Source organism: Crinia signifera, chromosome 9 (assembly GCF_055691185.1).
Source record: "Crinia signifera chromosome 9, ASM5569118v1, whole genome shotgun sequence".
Lineage (NCBI taxonomy): Eukaryota > Metazoa > Chordata > Amphibia > Anura > Myobatrachidae > Crinia > Crinia signifera.
In genome coordinates, this window is record NC_139225.1 from 166,573,409 (window position 1) to 166,589,585 (window position 16,177).

At 53.7% G+C, this 16,177-nt stretch overlaps 1 protein-coding gene across 1 annotated transcript; it reads left to right on the plus strand.

Moving 5' to 3' along the window:
- Positions 1–10,706: 10,706 nt before the first annotated feature.
- Positions 10,707–11,895, plus strand: LOC146036794 (peptidoglycan-recognition protein SC2-like). Its single transcript, XM_083160676.1, has 3 exons — positions 10,707–10,903; positions 11,399–11,517; positions 11,673–11,895. Exons 1-3 carry the CDS (start codon positions 10,764–10,766, stop codon positions 11,849–11,851), a joined length of 438 nt encoding a protein of 145 aa, XP_083016802.1. The 5' UTR covers positions 10,707–10,763; the 3' UTR covers positions 11,852–11,895.
- The last annotated feature ends 4,282 nt before the right edge of the window (positions 11,896–16,177 follow it).

Consider the following 16,177-nt stretch of genomic DNA (forward strand, 5'->3'; position numbering starts at 1 on the left):
TATCACCTTGCTGGGAAAGGTCTATGTGACCTATATATACATATTGTGTTCCGGTAACTGCACATTGGTACCTGCCGTACCTGTGACGCACCTGTTATCACCTTGCTGGGAAAGGTGCTATGTGCCCTATACTTACATATTGTGTTCCAGTAACTGCACATTGGTACCTGCCGCACCTGTGACGCACCTGTTATCACCTTGCTGGGAAAGGTCTATGTGAGCTATACATACATATTGTGTTCCGGTAACTGTACATTGGTACCTGCCGTACCTGTGACGCACCTGTTATCACCTTGCTGGGAAAGGTCTATGTGAGCTATACATACATATTGTGTTCCGGTAACTGCACATTGGTACCTGCCGTACCTGTGACGCACCTGTTATCACCTTGCTGGGAAAGGTCTATGTGAGCTATACATACATATTGTGTTCCGGTAACTGCACATTGGTACCTGCCGTACCTGTGACGCACCTGATATCACCTTGCTGGGAAAGGTGCTATGTGCCCTATACTTACATATTGTGTTCCAGTAACTGCACATTGGTACCTGCCGCACCTGTGACGCACCTGTTATCACCTTGCTGGGAAAGGTCTATGTGGCCTATACATACATATTGTGCTCCGGTAACTGCACATTGGTACCTGCCGTACCTGTGACGCACCTGTTATCACCTTCCTGGAAAAGGTCTATGTGCCCTATACATACATATTGTGTTCCGGTAACTGCACATTGGTACCTGCCGTACCTGTGACGCACCTGTTATCTCCTTGCTGGGAAAGGTGCTATGTGCCCTATACATACATATTGTGTTCCGGTAACTGTACATTGGTACCTGCCGTACCTGTGACGCACCTGTTATCACCTTGCTGGGAAAGGTCTATGTGAGCTATACATACATATTGTGTTCTGGTAACGGCACATTGGTACCTGCCGTACCTGTGACGCACCTGTTATCACCTTCCTGGAAAAGGTCTATGTGCCCTATACATACATATTGTGTTCCGGTAACTGCACATTGGTACCTGCCGTACCTGTGATGCACCTGTTATCTCCTTGCTGGGAAAGGTGCTATGTGCCCTATACATACATATTGTGTTCCGGTATCTGCACATTGGTACCTGCCGTACCTGTGACGCACCTGTTATCACCTTGCTGGGAAAGGTCTATGTGAGCTATACATACATATTGTGTTCCGGTATCTGCACATTGGTACCTGCCGCACCTGTGACGCACCTGTTATCACCTTGCTGGGAAAGGTGCTATGTGCCCTATACTTACATATTGTGTTCCGGTAACTGCACATTGGTACCTGCCACACCTGTGACGCACCTGTTATCACCTTCCTGGAAAAGGTGCTATGTGCCCTATACATACATATTGTGTTCCGGTAACTGCACATTGTTACCTGCCGTACCTGTGATGCACCTGTTATCACCTTGCTGGGAAAGGTCTATGTGGCCTATACATACATATTGTGTTCCGGTAACTGTACATTGGTACCTGCCGCACCTGGGACGCACCTGTTATCACCATGCTGGGAAAGGTGCTATGTGCCCTATACATACATATTGTGTTCTGGTAACTGCACATTGGTACCTGCCGCACCTGTGACCCACCTGTTATCACCTTGATGGGAAAGGTGCTATGTGGCCTATACATACATATTGTGTTCCGGTAATTGTACATTGGTACCTGCCGTAACTGTGACCCACCTGTTATCACCTTGCTGGGAAAGGTCTATGTGAGCTATACATACATGTTATGTTCCGTTAACTGCACATTGGTACCTACCGTACCTGTGACGCACCTGTTATCTCCTTGCTGGGAAAGGTGCTATGTGCCCTATACATACATATTGTGTTCCGGTAACTGCACATTGGTACCTGCCGTACCTGTGACGCACCTGTTTTCTCCTTGCTGGGAAAGGTGCTATGTGAGCTATACATACATGTTATGTTCCGTTAACTGCACATTGGTACCTACCGTACCTGTGACGCACCTGTTATCTCCTTGCTGGGAAAGGTGCTATGTGCCCTATACATACATATTGTGTTCCGGTAACTGCACATTGGTACCTGCCGTACCTGTGACGCACCTGTTATCACCTTGCTGGGAAAGGTGCTATGTGCCCTATACATACATATTGTGTTCCGGTAACTGCACATTGGTACCTGCCGTACCTGTGACGCACCTGTTATCACCTTGCTGGGAAAGGTGCTATGTGCCCTATACATACATATTGTGTTCCGGTAACTGCACATTGGTACCTGCCTCACCTGTGACGCACCTGTTATCACCTTGCTGGGAAAGGTGCTATGTGAGCTATACATACATATTGTGTTCCGGTAACTGCACATTGGTACCTGCCGTACCTGTGACGCACCTGTTATCACCTTGCTGGGAAAGGTCTATGTGCCCTATACATACATATTGTGTTCCGGTAACTGCACATTGGTACCTGCCGTACCTGTGACGCACCTGTTATCACCTTCCTGGAAAAGGTGCTATGTGCCCTATACATACATATTGTGTTCCGGTAACTGCACATTGTTACCTGCCGTACCTGTGACGCACCTGTTATCACCTTGCTGGGAAAGGTCTATGTGGCCTATACATACATATTGTGTTCCGGTAACTGTACATTGGTACCTGCCGCACCTGTGACGCACCTGTTATCACCTTGCTGGGAAAGGTCTATGTGAGCTATACATACATATTGTGTTCCGGTAACTGCACAATGGTACCTGCCATACCTGTGACGCACCTGTTATCACCTTGCTGGGAAAGGTGCTATGTGCCCTATACATACATATTGTGTTCCGGTAACTGCACATTGGTTCCTGCCGTACCTGTGACACACCTGTTATCACCTTGCTGGGAAAGGTGCTATGTGCCCTATACATACATATTGTGTTCCGGTAACTGCACATTGGTACCTGCCATACCTGTGACGCACCTGTTATCACCTTGCTGGGAAAGGTCTATGTGCCCTATACATACATATTGTGTTCCAGTAACTGCACATTGGTTCCTGCCGTACCTGTGACACACCTGTTATCACCTTGCTGGGAAAGGTGCTATGTGCCCTATACATACATATTGTGTTCCGGTATCTGCACATTGGTACCTGCCGTACCTGTGACGCACCTGTTATCACCTTGCTGGGAAAGGTCTATGTGAGCTATACATACATATTGTGTTCCGGTATCTGCACATTGGTTCCTGCCGCACCTGTGACGCACCTGTTATCACCTTGCTGGGAAAGGTGCTATGTGCCCTATACTTACATATTGTGTTCCAGTAACTGCACATTGGTACCTGCCGCACCTGTGACGCACCTGTTATCACCTTGCTGGGAAAGGTCTATGTGAGCTATACATACATATTGTGTTCCGGTAACTGCACATTGGTACCTGCCGTACCTGTGACGCACCTGTTATCACCTTCCTGGAAAAGGTCTATGTGCCCTATACATACATATTGTGTTCCGGTAACTGCACATTGGTACCTGCCGTACCTGTGACGCACCTGTTATCTCCTTGCTGGGAAAGGTGCTATGTGCCCTATACATACATATTGTGTTCCGGTAACTGTACATTGGTACCTGCCGTACCTGTGACGCACCTGTTATCACCTTGCTGGGAAAGGTCTATGTGACCTATACATACATATTGTGTTCCGGTATCTGCACATTGGTACCTGCCGTACCTGTGACGCACCTGTTATCACCTTGCTGGGAAAGGTCTATGTGAGCTATACATACATATTGTGTTTCGGTATCTGCACATTGGTACCTGCCGTACCTGTGACGCACCTGTTATCACCTTGCTGGGAAAGGTCTATGTGAGCTATACATACATATTGTGTTCCGGTATCTGCACATTGGTACCTGCCGCACCTGTGACGCACATGTTATCCCCTTGCTGGGAAAGGTGCTATGTGAGCTATACATACATATTGTGTTCCGGTAACTGTACATTGGTACCTGCCGCACCTGTGACGCACATGTTATCACCTTGCTGGGAAAGGTCTATGTGAGCTATACATACATATTGTGTTCCGGTATCTGCACATTGGTACCTGCCGCACCTGTGACGCACCTGTTATCACCTTGCTGGGAAAGGTCTATGTGAGCTATACATACATATTGTGTTCCGGTAACTGCACATTGGTACCTGCCGTACCTGTGACGCACATGTTATCACCTTGCTGGGAAAGGTCTATGTGGCCTATACATACATATTGTGTTCCGGTATCTGCACATTGGTACCTGCCGCACCTGTGACGCACATGTTATCACCTTGCTGGGAAAGGTGCTATGTGACCTATACATACATATTGTGTTCCGGTAACTGCACATTGGTACCTGCCGTACCTGTGACGCACCTGTTATCACCTTGCTGGGAAAGGTCTATGTGAGCTATACATACATATTGTGTTCCGGTAACTGCACATTGGTACCTGCCGTACCTGTGACGCACCTGTTATCACCTTGCTGGGAAAGGTCTATGTGAGCTATACATACATATTGTGTTCCGGTAACAGCACATTGGTACCTGCCACACCTGTGACGCACCTGTTATCACCTTGCTGGGAAAGGTCTATGTGAGCTATACATACATATTGTGTTCCGGTATCTGCACATTGGTACCTGCCGTACCTGTGACGCACCTGTTATCACCTTGCTGGGAAAGGTCTATGTGAGCTATACATACATATTGTGTTCCGGTATCTGCACATTGGTACCTGCCATACCTGTGACGCACCTGTTATCACCTTGCTGGGAAAGGTCTATGTGGCCTATACATACATATTGTGTTCCGGTATCTGCACATTGGTACCTGCTGCACCTGTGACGCACATGTTATCACCTTGCTGGGAAAGGTCTATGTGGCCTATACATACATATTGTGTTCCGGTAACTGCACATTGGTACCTGCCGCACCTGTGACGCACATGTTATCACCTTGCTGGGAAAGGTCTATGTGAGCTATACATACATATTGTGTTCCGGTATCTGCACATTGGTACCTGCCGCACCTGTGATGCACATGTTATCACCTTGCTGGGAAAGGTCTATGTGAGCTATACATACATATTGTGTTCCGGTATCTGCACATTGGTACCTGCCGCACCTGTGACGCACCTGTTATCACCTTGCTGGGAAAGGTCTATGTGAGCTATACATACATATTGTGTTCCGGTAACTGCACATTGGTACCTGCCACACGTGTGACGCACCTGTTATCACCTTGCTGGGAAAGGTCTATGTGAGCTATACATACATATTGTGTTCCGGTATCTGCACATTGGTACCTGCCACACGTGTGACGCACCTGTTATCACCTTGCTGGGAAAGGTCTATGTGAGCTATACATACATATTGTGTTCCGGTATCTGCACATTGGTACCTGCCACACGTGTGACGCACCTGTTATCACCTTGCTGGGAAAGGTCTATGTGAGCTATACATACATATGTCAACAACAAACAACTAAAAATACACTTCTTATTTCTGCTGCATCTTATCAGACACTCAGGGACATAGGGCCGGGTGCAGAACATTGTGCGGAGTGTAAAGGAGAGAGATGCTCTGCTGGTAGGGAACAATGTTCTGTAGAGCGCTGTACACTCACTGTTCCATGTGCAGCCTCAGTGGGATGTACATAATCTGGGGTAAGCCCCGTACTGAACTAAATGCACGACTACAGCTGGAACATATTACATAATATCACATCACCTGTCCCCCCCAGGGTCAAATCACCTGTCCCCACAGGGTCACCCAGTCACATGTCCTGTACACACCCCCAACCCCCAGGAGAATAAATATGGGAGGGCAGCAGTAGAGACTGAGTCTTCCTGGAAACCGGTAAGTCATGCATAATACTGTCATGTCCCCCTCCCCTGTCTACATATTATATCTTCCCCAGGCCAAATATCCTGTGCCCCCCCCCACACCCAAATTACCTGTGCCCCCTTCGCTGCCTTTATACACTGTGCCCCCCACCCATATATCCTGTTTCCCCATCCAAATATTCTGTTGCTTCCACCCATATATTCTGTGACCCACACAGAAACACCCTGTGCCCCCTCCCCTGCTAATTACTGCCTCTCCCCTGGCCAAACACCCTGTGCCCCCTCCCCTGCTAATTACTGCCTCTCCCCATGCCAAACACCCGGTGCCCCCTCCCCTGCTAATTACTGCCTCTCCCCTGGCCATACACCCTGTGCTCCCTCCCCTGATGATTGCTGCCTCTCCCCTGCTAATTGCTGCCTCTCCCCTGGCCAAACACCCTGTGCCCCCTACCCTGCTAATTACTGCCTCTCCCCTGGCCATACACCCTGTGCTCCCTCCCCTGCTAATTACTGCCTCTCCCCTGGCCATACACCCTGTGCTCCCTCTCCTGATGATTGCTGCATCTATTCCCTGACAAACACACTGTGCTCCCTCCCCTGATGATTGCTGCCTCTCCCCTGGCCATACACCCTGCGCTCCCTCCCCTGCTGATTGCTGCCTCTCCCCTGGCCATACACCCTGTGCCCCCTCCCCTGCTGATTGCTGCCTCTCCCCTGGCCATACACCCTGTGCTCCCTCCCCTGCTGATTGCTGCCTCTCCCCTGCTAATTGCTGCCTCTCCCCTGGCCATGCACCCTGTGCTCCCTCCCCTGCTGATTGCTGCCTCTCCCCTGCTAATTGCTGCCTCTCCCCTGGCCATGCACCCTGTGCTCCCTCCCCTGATGATTGCTGCCTCTCCCCTGCTAATTGCTGCCTCTCCCCTGGCCATACACCCTGTGCTCCCTGTCCTGATGATTGCTGCATCTCCCCTGGCCATACACCCTGTGCTCCCTCCCCTGCTGATTGCTGCCTCTCCCCTGCTAATTACTGCCTCTCCCCTGGCCATACACCCTGTGCTCCCTCCCCTGATGATTGCTGCCTCTCTTACTCTAGGTGTATCCAGCCATGATGCGTCTTGTTCTCCTCGCTGCCCTGTGCACAGTCACATTTGGTGAGTACATGGGATGCTCCTGGGATGGACTCAGGCTGCAGGGGTAGGGAGATCTGGGTATAGGTTCTTCCTGGTTGCAGCTGAAGGAACCACGTTGTCCTGGTAGTCAACCATCCCTTCCAGACTCTCTGCACTCGCCACTTATTTTACATCCATACATCAGGACCTCATGTCCTATCAGACCCTTAGCAACCAGAGACCTCCCTTTTACCAACTTTAACATAATTCTCCCATGCATCTTTTGAGTAAGTCATGTACCAGGACCCCCCCCCCCCACACACACACACACTAGATCCTATACCCTCCCGCCTCCTCCGCTACCTTTCTCCTTCTTCAATCTCTTCCTCTCATCAGGCATTGTCCCCTCTACCTTCAGCATACTCTAATCTCTCCTATCCTTAAAAAACCTAACACTCACTCCACCAACTGTCCCATCTCTCTCCTCTTTGCCTCCAAATTCCTTGAGTGTATGGTCTATAACCAACCTACTGCCCTTCTCTCCTTCTACTCCTGCCTGACCCATCCAGTCTGGCTTCCATTCTCTCCAGTCCCCTCTAGTCTGCAATAATCTCCTCCTGCCAAACCCAAGAACCACCACTCCCTGCTTATTCTTTTTGACCTCTCTGCTGCCTTGTAGACTGCACCCTCCTTCTGCAAATCTTTCACTCCCTCGGTCAGCATAATAGTGCTCTCTCCTGGCTGTCCTCCTGCCTCTGCCCTCTCCTGTCTGTCCTCTTACCGCTGTGCCCTCTCCTGGTTGTCCACCTACCTCTCTACCCTCTATGACTTACTACTTATTTTGGCTGTCCTCCTCCCTCTTTGTCATCTCCATGCTGTTCTACCTATTTGCCTTCTCCTGGCTGTCCTCCTACATCTCTGCCCTCCTGCCTTTCTGTCTTCTCCCAGCTGTCCTCCTGCCTCTGTCCTCTCACCTCTGTGCCTCTACTGGCTGTCCTCCTGCCTCTGTCCTCTCCTGGCTGTCCTCTTACCTCTGTGCCTCTACTGGCTGTCCTCCTACCTCTCTGTCATCACTTGGCTGTTCTCCTACCTCTCTTGGTGGTCATCCATCCTCTTTGTCATCTCCATGCTGTTCTACCTATTTGCCCTCTCCTGGCTGTCCTCCTATCTCTCTGCCCTCCCACATTTCTGTCTTTTCCCAGCTGTGCTCCTGTCTCTCTTCCCTCTCCTGGCTGTCCTCCTGCCTCTCTGTCATCTCCTGGCTGTCCTCCTGCCTTTCTGCCCTATGTTGGCTGTCCTCCTACTTCTCTGCTTTCTCCTGTCTGTCCTCCTACTTCTCTGCCCTTTTATGTCTGTCCTCCTACCTCTGTGCCCTCTCCTGGTTGTCATCCTACCTCTCTGTCATCTCCTGGCTGTTCTTCTAACTCTCTTTTCTCTCCTGGCTGTCCTCCTACCTCTCTGTCATCTCCTGGCTGTCCTTCTACCTTTCTGCCCTCTCTTGGCTGTCCTCCTACCTATCTGCTTTCTCCTGCCCTTTCCTGGCTGTCCTCTTACCACTGTGCCCTCTCCTGGTTGTCCTCCTACCTCTCTGTCATCTCCTGGCTGTTCTCCTACCTCTCTGCCTTCTTTTGGCTGTCCTCCTACCTCTCTCCTTTCTGTCCTACCTCTCTGCCCTCTGTTTTACTACCTCACTTGTCTGTCCTCCTACCTCTCTTGGCTGTCTTCCCTCCTCTCTGCTCTCTATTGGCTCTCCTCCTGCCTCTCTGTCATCTCATGGCTGTTCTACCTATTTGCCCTCTCCTGGTTGTCCTCCTACCTCTCTGCCCTCTATGTCTTACTACTTATTTTGGCTGTCCTGCTGCCTCTTTGTTATCTCCATGCTGTTCTACCTGCCTCCTGGCTGTCCTCCTGCCTCTCTCCTGTCCTCCTACAGCTCTGACCTTTCCTGGCTGTCCTCCTGCCTCTACCCTCTCCTTTCTGTCCTCCTACCGCTCTACTCTCTCCTAAACATCCACCTACCTCTCTTCTCGCTGTCATCCTGCCTCTCTGCCCCCCTGCCTTCTCCTGGCTACTCTCTTGCCTCCCTGACCTCTCCTGGCTGTCCTCCCACCTCTCTGCCCTCTCCTGGCTGTCTTCGTACCTCTCTGACCACTCCTAGCTGTCCTCATACCTCTGCTTTCTCCTGGCTGTCCTCATACCTCACTGACGATTCCTAGCTGTCCTCATATGTCTGCCGTCTCCTGGCTTTCCTCCTGCCTATCTGTCCTATTGCAGCTGTCTTCCCACTTCTCTGCCCTCTATTTGCTATCCTACCTATTTGCCCTCTCCTGGTAGTCCTATCTCTCTGACCACTCCAAGCTGTCTGTATACCTCTGCCCTGTACCATCTGTCCTCCTACCTCTCTGCCCTCACTTGGCTGTCCTCCAACCTATCTGCCCTCTCCTGGCTGTCCTCCTACCTCTCTGTCCGGTCTCCCTGTTGTCCTTCTACCTATCTGCCCTCTCCTGGCTGTCCTCCTACATCTCTGCCCTCTCCTGGCTGTCCTCCTACCTCTCTGCCCTCTCCTGGCTTTCCTCCTACCTCTCTGCCCTCTCCTGGCTGTCCTCCTACCTCTGTGCCTTCTCCTGGCTGTCCTCCTACCTCTGTGCCTTCTCCTGGCTGTCCTCCTGCCCTCTCCTGGCTGTCCTCCTGCCTCTGTGCCTTCTCCTGGCTGTCCTCCACTGGCTGTCCTTCTGCCCTCTCCTGCCTCCCTGACCTCTCCTGGATGCTCTCTCTGACCTCTCCTGGCTGTCTTCATATTCTCTGACCACTACTAGCTATCATCATACCTCTGCTCTCTTCTGACTGTCCTCATACCTCTCTGACCACTCCTAGCTGTCCTCATACCTCTGCCCTCTCATGGCTGTCCTCCTGCCTATCTGTCCTGTCTCAGCTGTCTTCCCACCTCTCTGCCCTCTTTTGGCTGTCCTTCTACCTATTTGCCCTCTCCTGACTGTCCATTTACCTCTCTGACCACTCCTAGCTGTCCTCATACCTCTGCTCTCTCTCCTGGCTGTCCTCATACCTCTCTGACCACTCCTAGCTGTCCTCATACCTCTGCCCTCGCCTGGCTCACCCCCCACCTCTCTGCATTCTCCTGGCTCTTCCTACCTTTCTGTCCTCCTACCGTATCACTTCTCTGCCTTCCTAGCGCTCTGCCTTCTCCTGGCTGTTCCTACATTTCGGTCATCCTACATCCTGCCCCCTCACTTCTCTGCCCTCTCCTGGCTTTCCTCTTGCCTATCTGTCCTGTCTGTCTTCCCGCCTCTCTGCCCTCTCCTGGCTCGCCTCCTACCTCTCTGCATTCTCCTGGCTGTTCCTACCTTTCTGTCCTCCTACCGTCTCACTTCTCTGCCTTCTCCTGGCTGTCCGCCTTCCTCTCTGCCCCAAGTCTCTGATCTTGGTCCTTTCCTTTTCTCTCTCTATACGTCCTCTACAGGTAATTCTGCTTCCAATGTCACCTCTATGGTGAGGATCCTCATATTTACTTCTCCTCCCCTGCTCTCTACCTGTCTCCTCACTCGTGTCGCCACTATCTCTGTGCTTTCCCTTATTGGATGTCCCAGTGTTTTCTTACACGTATCATGTGTAAGACTGAGCTGCTCATCTTCCCAGTAAGAACACGTTATATAATGTCCATCTCTGTTTGTGAAGTATAAAGTGCAGACACATTACCATATTCCAATCTCCCACAGGCTGTCCCACCATCCTCACCAAGTCCCAGTGGGGAGGACGTGCCGCCACCTGCCGGACCGCCATGGCCACTCCCGTCACATACGTGGTTGTCCATCACACGGAGGGAACCGCTTGTACCACCCAGTCCGCCTGCATCACTCAGGCCAAGAGCGTACAGAACTATCACATAAACAGTAACGGCTGGTGTGACGTCGGCTACAGGTGAGGCCAGGTCTATATGGGGGGGGGGGGTAATGTCCAGATGGAGCAGCATGAATTGGTTATGTGCAGTGAGGACATTGGGCGGGATTCAGCTTTGTTGGCAAAGCAAAAAGTGCACAAATGAGAAAAAACATGCTGCGATGCAGATGGGGCAGAAGTAACATGTGCAGAGAGTTAGATTTGGGTGAGTTATTTTGTTACAGTGCAGGGTAAAAACTGGCTGCTTTCTTCTTACACTGCAATGTAGATTTCAGTTTGAACACACCCCAGCCAAATGTAACTCTTTCTGCAACTGTTACATCTGCCCCACCCCCCTACAGTGCAGCATGGTCTGGTACATTTGCATTGCTAACTAAGCGGAATCAGGCCATGACTATAAAGGCTGCATGCAGAGGAAGACAGATGAGGGCACAGTGCCATTCTGATGAGGGCACAGTGCCATTCTGTTGTTGTCCTAACCAATAATGTAACATGGATCCATCTCATTTCTCACAGCTTCCTGGTGGGAGAGGACGGCCTAGTGTATGAGGGACGTGGCTGGACATCCGTGGGCGCCCATGCCCCAAATTACAACTCCAACTCAATTGGAATCAGTGTCTTTGGCTCCTACACCAGTAAGTCAGGGAGGGGATTCCTACGGGAACTACCAGCCGATCTGTCTGGGCCTGGGCAAAGGCCATGGTGGCTCTATGTAAAATAAAGCAACGTGAGGTGGGCAATCTGTAGAGGTGCCCCCATTGTATTCTACTATGTACATCTTGTCTTTCAGGCCGTAATCCCAATACCGCTGCCATCAACGCCGTTAAGAACCTGATTGCCTGCGGAGTCAGCAGAGGATATATCAAGTCTGCCTATATCCTGAAGGGACATCGCAACGTCACCGCCACCGACTGCCCTGGCAACACCTTCTACAACACCGTGAAGACCTGGCCACGCTTCCAGGCCTAAGGCTAAGCCCAGAATGAGACGAGGAACAGGCCCCCAGACCCCATATGTTGTGTAGAAATGAAATAAAGATCATGTGAGACACTATTAACGTCTGATTGTTGGACTCATACATACGCTGTAGTTAGGTGGCCATAGGTGGGCAGAACCACCAACCCAAAGCGCCAACTTGTGTGCCCCAGGACACTGGGGCACACAAGTTGGCAATCACTGCTCTGTGACCTGGGGCACACAGGTTGGCGATCACTGCTCTGTGACCTGGGGCACACAGGTTGGCGATCACTGCTCTGTGGCCTGGGGCACACTGGTTGGCGATCACTGCCCTGTGGCACACAGGTTGGCGATCACTGCTCTGTGGCCTGGGGCACACAGGTTGGCAATCACTGCCCTGTGGCACACAGGTTGGCGATCACTGCTCTGTGGCCTGGGGCACACAGGTTGGCGATCCATGCTCTGTGGCACATAGGTTGGCGATCACTGCTTTGTGGCCAGGGGCACACAGGTTGGCGATCACTGCTCTGTGGCCAGGGGCACACAGGTTGGCGATCACTGCCCTGTGGCACACAGGTTGGCGATCACTGCTCTGTGGCCTGGGGCACACAGGTTGGCGATCACTGCTCTGCGGCCTGGGGCACACTGGTTGGCGATCACTGCTCTGTGGCCTGGGGCACACAGGTTGGCAATCACTGCTCTGTAGCCTGGGGCACACAGGTTGGCGATCAATGCTCTGTGGCACATAGGTTGGCGATCACTGCTCTGTGGCCAGGGGCACACAGGTTGGCGATCACTGCCCTGTGGCACACAGGTTGGCGATCACTGCTCTGTGGCCTGGGGCACACAGGTTGGCGATCACTGCTCCGTGGCCTGGGGCACACAGGTTGGCGATCACTGCTCCGTGGCCTGGGGCACACAGGTTGGCGATCACTGCTCTATGGCCTGGGGCACACAGGTTGGCAATCACTGCTCTGTGGCACACTGGTTGGAGATCACTGCTCTGTGGCCTGGGGCACACAGGTTGGCGATCACTGCTCTGTGACCTGGGGCACACAGGTTGGCGATCACTGCTCTGTGGCCTGGGGCACACAGGTCGGCAATCACTGCCCTGTGGCACACAGGTTGGCAATCACTGCCCTGTGGCACACAGGTTGGCGATCACTGCTCTGTGGCCTGGGGCACACTGGTTGGCGATCACTGCTCTGTGGCCAGGGGCACACAGGTTGGCAATCACTGCCCTGTGGCACACAGGTTGGCGATCACTGCTCTGTGGCCTGGGGCACACAGGTTAGCGATCCATGCTCTGTGGCACATAGGTTGGCGATCACTGCTCTGTGGCCGGGGGCACACAGGTTGGCGATCACTGCTCTGTGGCCAGGGGCACACAGGTTGGCGATCACTGCCCTGTGGCACACAGGTTGGCGATCACTGCTCTGTGGCCTGGGGCACACAGGTTGGCGATCACTGCTCTGCGGCCTGGGGCACACAGGTTGGCAATCACTGCTCTGTGGCCTGGGGCACTCAGGTTGGCGATCAATGCTCTGTGGCACACAGGTTGGCGATCACTGTTCTGTGGCCAGGGGCACACAGGTTGGCGATCACTGCTCTGTGGCCTGGGGCACACAGGTTGGCAATCACTGCTCTGTAGCCTGGGGCACACAGGTTGGCGATCAATGCTCTGTGGCACATAGGTTGGCGATCACTGCTCTGTGGCCAGGGGCACACAGGTTGGCGATCACTGCCCTGTGGCACACAGGTTGGCGATCACTGCTCTGTGGCCTGGGGCACACAGGTTGGCGATCACTGCTCCGTGGCCTGGGGCACACAGGTTGGCGATCACTGCTCCGTGGCCTGGGGCACACAGGTTGGCGATCACTGCTCCATGGCCTGGGGCACACAGGTTGGCAATCACTGCTCTGTGGCACACTGGTTGGAGATCACTGCTCTGTGGCCTGGGGCACACAGGTTGGCGATCACTGCTCTGTGACCTGGGGCACACAGGTTGGCGATCACTGCTCTGTGGCCTGGGGCACACAGGTCGGCAATCACTGCCCTGTGGCACACAGGTTGGCAATCACTGCCCTGTGGCACACAGGTTGGCGATCACTGCTCTGTGGCCTGGGGCACACTGGTTGGCGATCACTGCTCTGTGGCCAGGGGCACACAGGTTGGCAATCACTGCCCTGTGGCACACAGGTTGGCGATCACTGCTCTGTGGCCTGGGGCACACAGGTTAGCGATCCATGCTCTGTGGCACATAGGTTGGCGATCACTGCTCTGTGGCCGGGGGCACACAGGTTGGCGATCACTGCTCTGTGGCCAGGGGCACACAGGTTGGCGATCACTGCCCTGTGGCACACAGGTTGGCGATCACTGCTCTGTGGCCTGGGGCACACAGGTTGGCGATCACTGCTCTGCGGCCTGGGGCACACAGGTTGGCAATCACTGCTCTGTGGCCTGGGGCACTCAGGTTGGCGATCAATGCTCTGTGGCACACAGGTTGGCGATCACTGTTCTGTGGCCAGGGGCACACAGGTTGGCGATCACTGCTCTGTGGCCTGGGGCACACAGGTTGGCGATCAATGCTCTGTGGCACACAGGTTGGCGATCACTGCTATGGCCAGGGGCACACAGGTTGGCGATCACTGCTCTGTGGCCTGGGGCACACAGGTTGGCGATCACTGCTCCGTGGCCTGGGGCACACAGGTTTGCGATCACTGCTCCGTGGCCTGGGGCACACAGGTTGGCGATCACTGCTCCGTGGCCTGGGGCACACTGGTTGGCGATCACTGCTCTGTGGCCTGGGGCACACTGGTTGGCGATCACTGCTCTGTGGCCTGGGGCACACAGGTTGGCAATCACTGCTCTGTAGCCTGGGGCACACAGGTTGGCGATCAATGCTCTGTGGCACATAGGTTGGCGATCACTGCTCTGTGGCCAGGGGCACACAGGTTGGCAATCACTGCTCTGTGGCACACTGGTTGGAGATCACTGCTCTGTGGCCTGGGGCACACAGGTTGGCGATCACTGCTCTGTGGCCTGGGGCACACAGGTTGGCGATCACTGCTCTGTGACCTGGGGCACACAGGTTGGCGATCACTGCTCTGTGACCTGGGGCACACTGGTTGGCGATCACTGCTCTGTGACCTGGGGCACACTGGTTGGCGATCACTGCTCTGTGGCCTGGGGCACACTGGTTGGCGATCACTGCTCTGTGGCCTGGGGCACACTGGTTGGCGATCACTGCTCTGTGGCCTGGGGCACACAGGTTGGCGATCACTGCTCTGTGGCCTGGGGCACACAGGTTGGCAATCACTCCTCTGTGGCCTGGGGCACACAGGTTGGCAATCACTCCTCTGTGGCCTGGGGCACACAGGTTGGCGGTCACTGCTCTGTGACCTGGGGCACACAGGTTGGCAATCACTGCTCTGTGGCCTGGGGCACACAGGTTGGCAATCACTGCTCTGTGGCCTTGGGCACACAGGTTGGCAATCACTGCTCCTTGGCCTGGGGCACACAGGTTGGCATTCAATGCTCTGTGGCACTGCTCTGTGGACTGGGGCACACAGGTTGGCGATCACTGCTCTGTGGCCTGGTGCACACAGGTTGGCGATCACTGCTCTGTGGCCTGGGGCACACAGGTTGGCGATCACTGCTCCGTGGCCTGGGGCACACAGGTTGGCGATCACTGCTCCGTGGCCTGGGGCACACAGGTTGGCGATCACTGCTCCGTGGCCTGGGGCACACAGGTTGGCAATCACTGCTCTGTGGCACACTGGTTGGAGATCACTGCTCTGTGGCCTGGGGCACACAGGTTGGCGATCACTGCTCTGTGGCATACAGGTTGGCGATCACTGCTCTGTGACCTGGGGCACACAGGTTGGCGATCACTGCTCTGTGACCTGGGGCACACTGGTTGGCGATCACTGCTCTGTGGCCTGGGGCACACTGGTTGGCGATCACTGCTCTGTGGCCTGGGGCACACTGGTTGACGACCACTGCTCTGTGGCCTGGGGCACACTGGTTGGCGATCACTGCTCTGTGGCCTGGGGCACACAGGTTGGCGATCACTGCTCTGTGGCCTGGGGCACACAGGTTGGCGATCAATGCTCTGTGGCACACAGGTTGGCGATCACTGCTATGGCCAGGGGCACACAGGTTGGCGATCACTGCTCTGTGGCCTGGGGCACACAGGTTGGCGATCACTGCTCCGTGGCCTGGGGCACACAGGTTTGCGATCACTGCTCCGTGGCCTGGGGCACACAGGTTGGCGATCACTGCTCCGTGGCCTGGGGCACACTGGTTGGCGATCACTGCTCTGTGGCCTGGGGCACA

Excerpts from the sequence above, each read along its gene's own strand:
- LOC146036794 (XM_083160676.1), top strand. The coding sequence starts at position 10,764 with ATGGCCACTCCCGTCACATACGTGGTTGTCCATCACACGGAGGGAACC. Across the intron at positions 10,904-11,398 it reads TGGTGTGACGTCGGCTACAG|CTTCCTGGTGGGAGAGGACG; the intron begins GTGAGGCCAGGT and ends CATTTCTCACAG. Across the intron at positions 11,518-11,672 it reads TGTCTTTGGCTCCTACACCA|GCCGTAATCCCAATACCGCT; the intron begins GTAAGTCAGGGA and ends CTTGTCTTTCAG.